At 34.4% G+C, this 10,000-nt stretch overlaps 1 protein-coding gene across 1 annotated transcript in view; it reads right to left on the bottom strand.

Moving 5' to 3' along the window:
• Positions 1-10,000, bottom strand: part of LOC133659242 (dachshund homolog 1-like) — a 254,149-nt gene that overhangs the window by 13,173 nt on the left and 230,976 nt on the right. Inside the window, exons 8-11 of the mRNA XM_062061975.1 lie at positions 9,997-10,000; positions 7,414-7,561; positions 7,168-7,311; positions 4,126-4,260 (exon numbers count right to left, since the gene is read on the bottom strand). The exon at positions 9,997-10,000 is cut by the window's right edge and continues 142 nt beyond it. Coding sequence (XP_061917959.1) covers positions 4,126-4,260; positions 7,168-7,311; positions 7,414-7,561; positions 9,997-10,000 — 431 coding nt within the window. The remainder of the gene's footprint in view (positions 1-4,125; positions 4,261-7,167; positions 7,312-7,413; positions 7,562-9,996) is intronic.

The following is a 10,000-nucleotide window of genomic DNA, read 5'->3' as shown; positions in this document are numbered from 1 at the left end:
TACCAAACAATCTGTCACTCCTAATCGCTAAATCCCATGAAATATTATACGTCTAGTCTCTTACGTGAATGACATAAATAATATTATTTGATATTTTACGCTAAAGTGTTAATCATTTCACACATAATTCGCTCCTGAGTATAAGTCGCACCCCCGGCCAAACTATGAAAAAAACTGCGACTTATAGTCAGAAAAATACGGTACCTCTGCCAAGCAAAAGGGATTTTTTTGTGATGTTAGCTAGCTGCTTTACCTAGATAGCAGTCAACGTTATTATAACTTGTTAGGCTAGCTAGCTCACATGTAACATATTTATGGTTAGTTAGATAGCTAGCGAGTCAATTTATACATAGCTTTTGGGAACGTCGTTGGTTTGTTAGCAGTAAACGTCATTCATTCATTAGTTTGATAGCTTCTAGCAGACATTTTACACTTGACTTTGGGTCAGTTAGTTACTAAGATCACTTAGTAAGATAGCAATCCAGCCAGTAAGCTAACTAACCAAAAGGTAAGTATAAAATGTCTAGCAAGTGAGCAAATGAATGACCTAAGTAAGCAGTTACTTATGTTGCTTTTTGGATTTGTCCTTGATAAGTTAGTTAGTTAGCTAGCTACTCAGGACATTACTTTTAATTAGTTAGCATTAAATCACACATAACAATGTGGATTGTCATTAGTTAATGAGTTACCTGTAAGTTATCATGCTATTTTTTGGATTGTCACTGATAAGTTAGTAAGCTAGCTACTTAGGGCGTTTACTGGTAATTAGTTAGCATTAAACCACACGTAACAATGTGGATTGTCATTAGTTAATGAGTTAGCAGTTACTCATCATGCTACTTTTTAGATTGTCACTGATAAGTTAGTTAGCTAGCTACTCAGGGTGTATACTGGTAATTAGTTAGCATTAAATCAAATGTAACAATGTGGATTGTCATTAGTTAATGAGTTAGCAGTTACTTATGCTACTTTTTGGATTGCCACTGATAAGTTAGTTAGCATTAAATCACATGTAACAATGTGGATTGTCATTAGTTAATGAGTTAGCAGTTACTCATCATGCTACTTTTTGCATTGCCACTGATAAGTTAGTTAGCTAGCTACTCAGGGTGTTTGCTGGTCATTAGTTAGCATTAAATCGCATGTAACAATGTGGATCGTCATTAGTTAGCGCAGTTAATTACAGTGTTACCTTTTGGCTTGCCATTCATGAGTTAGTTAGCCAACTTCTGTAGTCAGAGCATTATTTTTAATTAGGTAGCATTAAATCATAAATAACAATAGGGATTGGCCATAGTTAATTAGTTAGCAAGCAGTTAATTACTGTGTTACTTTTTGGACTGCCATCGATGAGCTCGTTACTGGTAATTAGTTAGCATTTAATTATAAATAACAATACTGATTGGCGATTGTTGATTATTTAGCAATTAATGACTGTCTTACTTTTTTGGATCGTCACTGATTAGTTCCTGTAGTTAGTAAGATACTTGGAGCATTACTGGTAGTTAGTTAGCATTAAAACAGTAACAATGAGAATTGTCGTTAGTTGATTTGTTAGAAGTACATTTCCACTTAACTTCATAGATTGTCATAGTTAGTTAGCTAGCTAGTTTACATAGTCAATTTTCATGTAACTTTTGAGATGGTTAGTCAGTTGACTAGCTAGCTAGCTAGCAGTCCATGAATTGATTAACGTGGACTTAAATAAGTTGAAAAACGTATTCAGGTGTTACCATTTAGTGGTCAATTGTACGGAATATGTACTGTACTGTGTAAACTGTACTGTTTCATATAATGTATTCTCTTCCTTTGCAATCTACTAATAAAAGTTTCAACCAATCAATCAATCAAAAGTCATTTTATATGCAACTTTTTCGATAGTCTTTAAAACCCGCCTGGTCCATCCCCTGGACTCAAACATGCAAAAAACGTGAGCGCTCTAAACATCGAGCTAAAATGTTAGCAAAACATGCAACATTTCGGGTTGTCTTAAAGTCATTATTTCGCTGGCTAAATAGTTTGTTCATCAGTTAACTATTTAGTTAGCAGCAGAAATTTCCATGTAACTGTATTTGCTTTTTACTCAGGAGTCAATTATTATTGATGACTTTCTGTATTTTATTTGTATTTTCTAGTTAGCAGTCAAGGTACCATTTCCTGCACACTGCTGATTGCAGAAAGGATGTGTTCGAAAAAAAGAAAGACTCAAATATGACCATTTTAATTCATGGAGATTAGCGCCAACTGGAGTTCTTTAAAGGAAGACTTTTTTCTGCTGTCAAGTGAAGCAAGGAAATAATATTGGCTGTAAAGAAAAAAGCAATGATCTTGACCCAGTACGGTGGCCCAGATGGCGAGCAGTGATGGCACACTACTCACACTGTGTGTGTCTGTGTGTTCTTGTATTTCTACCATTCTTGAGACATCAAGAAGGAAAAGTAGCTTCCATATGAGGAGGTGTGAACAAGTGATGACATAAATCATGGTCCCAATAACATTGCATCTAATAGACAATGTCTCATTTGCACCCCCTGCTGGTGACATCTATCAATCAAGGAGGGATTTTTCAAACTGACTGTGTGTCGCTTTTAAAAGTGCTCCCCCTCTGGTCAACATATGAAATAACAAGTGTGTAAAATTTTTTGAAATGCTCCCCTTCTGGCTAACATATGTAATAACAAGTGTGTGTAAGGAATTGAAATGTCAAAAATTAATTAAAAAAATGTATATGTACAGTATATCGAGACATACTGTAATAACCTGAAGTAAATAATAAAGATTAAAAAAACAATTACAAACAAAACATTAATTAAAAGTAGAGATGTCCAATAATATCAGTCTGCCGATATTATCGGCCGATAAATGCTTTAAAATGTAATATCGGAAATAATCGGTATCGTTTTTTATTTTTTTATTAAATCAACATAAAAAACACAAGATACACTTACAAGCCAAAAAACCTCCCTCCCATTCACACAAAAGGGTTGTTTCTTTCTGTTATTAATATTCTGCTTCCTACATTATATATCAATATACATCAATACAGTCTGCAAGGGATACAGTCCGTAAGCACACATGATTGTGCTGCTCCACTAATAGTACTAACATTTAACACTTAATTTGACTCATTTTCATTCATTACTAGTTTTATGTAACTGTTTTTATATTGTTTTACTTTCTTTTTTATTCAAGAAAATGTCTTTAATTTATTTATCTTATTTTATTAATTTAAAAAAAAAGACCTTATCTACACCATACCTGGTTGTCCAAATTAGGCATAATAATGTGTTAATTCCACCACTGTATATATCGATATCAGTTGATATCGGTATTGGTAATTAAGAGTTGGACAATATCGGCAAAAAAGCCATTATCGGACATCCCTAATTAAAAGCAGTATTTTTCTCACAATGTGTCGACTTTTTTCTTGTAAAATTGGGACCAATTTCTCATATTCTATCAGTTTCTGTAATATTGCAATATTTTAATTTTTCATGTAAAATGATTACGTTTTAATGCAAAACGGCGACAGTTGTCATATAAAATTCTGACTTCCATCACAATATTGCCACTGTTTTTGTTGTTCTTGTAAAATAGTGACTTTTTTGGAGTAAAATGATGACTTCTGTCATAATTTTGCCAAGTAAAATTCAGATTATTATTATTATATTGCCAAAAGGTTCAAGTTTTCTTATAAAATTGCGTTTTTTGTCGAGTAAAATTTTAACTTTTCATAAAATTGCCAAAATGTTAAGCTTTTCTTGTAAAATTGCGACTGCTGTTGAGTAAAATTACAACTTTTTTCATAATATTGCACAAATGTTCAGTTTTTCTTGTAACATTTTTACATGCGTTGAGTAAAATTACAACTTTTATTATAATACTGCCAACATTCTAAGTTTTTCTTGTGAAATTCCAACTCCTTTTTCACAACAAGCTTTTTTATATTTGCACGGTATGTATATATTATTAATGTTGTAAATACACATCTTTATACATCTAGAAAGGCTGGTCCATTTTTTGGAGGTCCCACGAAGGTGAGAAATACAAGAATGTGTGTGTGTGTGATTGTGTGTGCGTGCTAGCAAGAAGAATAGATTTATAGTCTCATGTGAGGCCGTGTACCTTGTATTGTCCTTTCAGCATCTGTTCTTCCACCGCTGCGCTCGCTCTCCATCTCAGGGGTCAGAGCGTCTGCGGGAGAAAAGAGATCAGCGCCGTTAAACATCCACCCGGACGTCGCAAAGTCAGCCTGGCCGCCTGCAGGTGAGTGTGAGTACACAAATGCAACACTTTTACACTCTTTGCAGTAACAAATAACAACACTTCTTTTTTCATGCACGAGCTGTGTTCAAGTCTCCTTACAATTTAAAACATGGATTTCAAATCAATCGGCGTTAATCACATTTGTTCCAAATATTTGCTCTTTCAATAAATTTGGTAAATTATAAGGAGACTTTATGACATCTTGTATATTATCATACAATTTTATTTCACACTCTTTAATACAAATTATATTATGTATGATTTCCCCCACAAAATGTCCTATTTTGCACCAAAAAACATAAAGTCTTACTTTTACATGCGTTAAAGATATCATCTTATTTTTTCTAATCAAATAAAAGCAATAATCTTATGAGAATAAAGCCACATTTTTTTTCCGGACAAAAAAATAAATTCCAAAAACAAAATGGTATTTTTTTCCCAGGAAAATAAGCTATATTTCTTCCTTAAACAGAAGTAGTAGTTTTATGGGCACAAAAGTCTTATATTCTAGTCTTAGTATTATAAGAATAAAGTTGTGATATTACCAGAATAAATATTAATTCATGAGAATAAAATTGTATTTATTTTCCAGGACAGCTCTTTATATTTAAAAAAAAAAGTTAATTTTACAAGCGCACAATTTGAAATCTTACATAAATACAGACATTTTTTTCTGCCAAAATTCCCAGAATAGAAGTTATTTTATCTATTTTCTTTTCTATTTTCACAATATAGTTTTCCCCCAAACAAAAGTAGTCATTTTACAAGCACAAATGTTGGAATATTATACAAATAAAAGTTGTTTTTTTTACTTTCCCTGGAAAACACAATATATTTTTTCCTCAAAAGGAATTTGTCATTTTACAAGCAAAAAAAATCTAAATATTACAAGAATAAAAATGTGTTTATTTTTATTTTTCCCGAGAAAATAGGATATATTTTCCCCCTAAACAAAAAGTAGTCAGTTTACAAGCACAAAAGTTACAACATTACGGAATAAAGTCTTATTTTTTTCTGATAACAAAGTTATTTTTTTTCCCCAGACAAAAGCAGGATAACTACAAAATAAATAAATTTAATTGACATTTTTTCCCCCCCCAGAAAAAATAAGCTATATTCTTCGAAAATAAACATAGTTAAACAAGCACCAAAGTCATAATTTCATCATCCCCCAAATTACAATTTTTTGTTTTACAAAAGTGAATTGGTAATTTTTTCAGAACAATAAGCTATATTTTTCCGAAAAGAAACATGTTTTACAAGCACAAAAGTCATTAATTCATCAACCCCCAAATAAAAAATTGTTGTTTTACAAAAATAAAGTTCTTATTTTACCAAAATAAAGTGGTAATTGTTTTAGAAAAAGAAGCTATATTTTTCCGAAAAGAAACATGTTTTACAAGCACAAAAGTCATAATTTCATCATCCCCAAAATAACAATTGTTGTATTACAAAAACAAAGTTCTTATTTTATCAAAATAAAGTGGTGATTTTTTCGGAAAAATTAATTGCACATTTCTTCCCCAGAAAGTCGCAATCCTATAGTATATAAATTATGGCGTAATAGTTATAATTTTACAAGAAAAAAGTAGTATTTTCCCAGTAAAACAAGTTACATATTTCCCCAAACAAACATTACAGAATAAAGTCTTATTTTTTTCTGATAACAAAGTTTTTTTTCCTCCCAGACAAAAGCAGGACAACTACAGAATAAATCAGTTGAATTGAAAATAAAACATTTTCTGAAAAATAAGCTATATTCTTCAAAAAGAAACGTGTTTTACAAGCACACAAGTCATAATTTCATCATCCCCAAAAACACACATTTTAGTATTACAAAAACAAAGTTCTTATTTTACCAAAATAAAGTGGTAATTTTTTCGGAAAAATAAGTTGCACATTTCTTCCCCAGAAAGCCGCAATTTTACGGGCACTAAATTCGTAATCCTATTTTTTTCTCCTAGACAAAAGAATTATGAACAAGTTATGACATAATACTTCTAATTTTACAAGAAAAAAGTATTATTTTTCCAGTAAAACAACTTACATATTTCCCCAAACAAACATTACAGAATAAGTCTCATTTTTTTCTGATAACAAAGTTGTTATCCACAGAATAATTAAATAGAATTGAAAAAAAAACATTTTCTGAAAAATAAGCTATATTCTTCAAACAGAAACATGTTTTACAAGCACAAAAGTCATAATTTCATCATCCCCCAAAATAAAAATAGTTGTATTACAAAAATAAAGTTCCTGTTTTACCAAAATAAAGTGGTAATTTTTTCGGAAAAAATAATTTGCACATTTCTTCCCCAGAAAGTTGCAATTTTACGGGCACAAAAGTCGTAATCCTATTTTTTTCCTCCCATACAAAATAATTATGAACAAATGATGACATAATAGTTATTATAAAAATATGAATTAATTAATACAAATTATTATTAGTTAATAGCTCATTTTATTAGTATATATTATATATTATACATTATTGTCTATTGTGAGCGAACTGTGGTGCTGAATTTCCCCCAGGGATCAATAAAGTACTTTCTATTCTATTACATGAAAACTGTAGTATTTTCCCAGTAAAACAAGTTACATATTTCCTCCCTAAAAAGTTGTAATATTAGAAGAATAAGTTGCATTTTTCCAGTAAAAAGTTGCTGTAATACATGAATAAAGTCATCTTTTTTTTTTACAGATAAAGACATATTGTTTTCCTCAGAAAAAGTTACATTTTTTGACAAAGTGTTATCTTTAAAGAATTAAGTGGTATTTTTACAGACAAAGGGCTCATTTTATGCAGACAAAGTTGTAACGTGTAAGAAAAAAGCTGCAGGGGGAGCCGAGGAGCCAAGTGGAGCAATAAAATAAAAAGAAGTCTAATGAAGTTTTACTGACCGTTGAGCGAGCGCATGCTGTCTGCCGGTGACGGCTGCTTGAGAGTCTGCTCCATCTGCTCTCTCCTCTTGGATTCGTATTCCAGAGCTTCTTGCAGTTTCCTCTTTGCCTTCTTCTCCTTCTTCAGGCGCTTCTGGATGATGGCTAAGAGAGCAAAGACCAGAAATCATCTCCTGGACCCGTAAGTGCGCTCATAGGGGAACTTATTTCAAAGAATGAAGCTCCATCGTTGTCTCCTTTCCTCACCTCTGTTCTTCTGCTCCATGGCCAGCTGCTTCTCCAGAGTCTCCCGGAGTTCCCGCTCACGGAACAGCTCCATCTTCAGCTCCGTCTTCTCCAGCTGGACCTGCTTCTCCTGAGCCCGCGCGTTGTCGATGGCCACCTTCAGCAGGCCCTGCGAGCACCATCATGTTAGTTCTCCTCCACACGGTAATATGGCACATGTTATCCCAGAGGAGACTGGGGGCAACTGTCACAGCAGCGTTCATAGCCTAGGAAAAGTACACACTAAAAAATACTGGGTTATTTTTGATAACCCAATTTATGAGTTGCTAGTGTTGGGTTACATTTTGGAGTTATTTTTATGCATAGCAATCTATTTTTTGGGGTTAAAAAGGTATTATTTTATGAACCATTTTTGGGTTGTTTTTCAACAAGTAACGCTTTTTTGGGTAAAAGGCTTTTTTTTTAATTATTAAAAAGTTACTTTTTTCTTGAAGGGAATTTTATTATGGATTAATCTCATGAACAATATTTACAATCACCCAACATTGAGTTAGCACAACTCCACTTTTGGGTTAAATAATTCAACCCAATAGTTTGGTGGCGAATAACCCAACATTAAGTTATCACAACTCAACGTTTTGGTTAAATAATTCCACGCAAAAGTTGGGTTGAAAAAAATTAACCCAAAATGTTGCGTTAAAATAACCCAGATAAGGGGTTCGTCCTTTTCTGAACCAGCAGTTGGGTTAAAATTGGGTTATTTTTTAACCCAACATTTTTTAGTAAGCTAATGAGAACATTTGTCCTCCGATGTTATCCAAGAGGAGACCGAGGGCAGCAAGAAAACAACAGCACTGGAACAAACAGGGTTGGCTAATGTTAGCATATTACCTCAAATGTTATCCATGAAGAGACAGAGGGCATCAAAAAAAACAGAAGGGCTGCAGCCAAGTGAAGACTGTAGAGTTAAACAGTGCACTGTCCAGAACTAAGACACAGCTACAGCGTATGTTAGCATATGTCCTCAGATGTTATTCAAGAGGACACTGAGGGCATTAAAAAAACAGGAGCACTGGAGCAAAGTGAAGAATGTGTTTACGCTGCAGCTTCCAGAACTAGGGCGCAGCCACAGGGCAGGCTCATGTTAGCATATGTGCTCAAATGTTATCCTTGTGGGATGAATACAAGTCTATCCTATCCTAAATGTTATCCAAGAGGAGGCTGAGGGCATAAATAACAGAAGCGCTGCAGCAAGTGAAGACTGTGCAGTTTAAGACCACATCATCCCGAACTAAGGCTCAGCAACAGGCTAGGCTAATGTTAGCATATGTCCTCAAATATTATCCAAGAAGAGACTGAGGGCATCAAAACAACAAAAACGGGGTAGCAAAAGGTTAGGCCAATGTAGGCATATGTCCTCAAATGTTATCCTTGTGGGCTGGATACAAGTCTATCCTATTCCACCCTAAATGTTATCCAAGAGGAGACTGAGGGCATAAAAAAACAGAAGCGCTGCGTCAAAGTGAAAACTGCGCAGTTTAAGACCGCAGCATCAAGAACTAAGGCACAGCAACAGGGTAGGCTAATGTTAGCATGTGTCCTCAAATATTATCCAGGAGACTGAGGGTAAAACAACAGAAGTGCTGCATCAAAGTGAAGACTGTGTAGTTTAACACTGTAGCTTGCAGAACTAAGGCGCAGCCACATGGTAGGCTAATATTAGCATATGTCCTCAAATATTATCCACAAAGAGACTGGGGGCATCAAAACAACAAAAACGTGGCAGCAAAAGGGTAAGCCAATGTAGGCATATGTCCTCAAATGTTATCCTTGTGGGTTAAATAAAAGTCTATCCTACCCTACCCTGAATTGTATCCAAGAGGAGACCGAGGGCATTAAACACAGAAGCATGCAGCAAAGTGAAGACTGTGCAGTATAACACTGCAGCTTGCAGAACTAAGGCACAGCCCCAAGGTAAGCTAATGTTAGCATATGTCCTCAAATATTATCCAAGAAGAGACTGAGGGCATCAAAACAACAAAAGTGGGGCAGCAAAAGTGTAGGCCAATGTAGGCATATGTCCTCAAATGTTATCCTTGTGGGTTGAATAAAAGTCCATCCTACCCTACCCTGAATGTTATCCAAGAGGAGACTGAGGGCATAAAAAAACAGAAGCGCTGCGTCAAAGTGAAGACTGTGCAGTTTAACACTGCAGCTTGCAGAACTAATGCACAGCCACAGGGTAGGCTAATGTTAGCATGTGTCCTCAAATATCATCCACAAAGAGACTGAGGGCATCAAAACAACAAAAGTGGGTCAGCAAAAGGGTAGGCCAATGTAGGCATATGTCCTCAAATGTTATCCTTGTGAGATAGATAAAAGTTTGTCCTATTCTACCCTGAATGTTATCCAAGAGGAGACTGAGGGCATAAAAAACCAGAAGCGCTGCGTCAAAGTGAAAACTGCGCAGTTTAACACTGCAGCATCAAGAACTAAGGCACAGCAACAGGGTAGGCTAATGTTAGCATATGTCCTCAAATATTATCCAGGAGGAGACTGAGGGCAAAAAGGAAACAAAGTGCTTTTAAATGAAAAAAGGATTACCTGA

This window comes from Entelurus aequoreus, linkage group LG10 (assembly GCF_033978785.1).
Source record: "Entelurus aequoreus isolate RoL-2023_Sb linkage group LG10, RoL_Eaeq_v1.1, whole genome shotgun sequence".
Classification (NCBI taxonomy): domain Eukaryota; kingdom Metazoa; phylum Chordata; class Actinopteri; order Syngnathiformes; family Syngnathidae; genus Entelurus; species Entelurus aequoreus.
The sequence above is the reverse complement of the archived record's forward strand: the minus strand, read 5'-3'. Positions and strand labels throughout refer to the sequence as shown.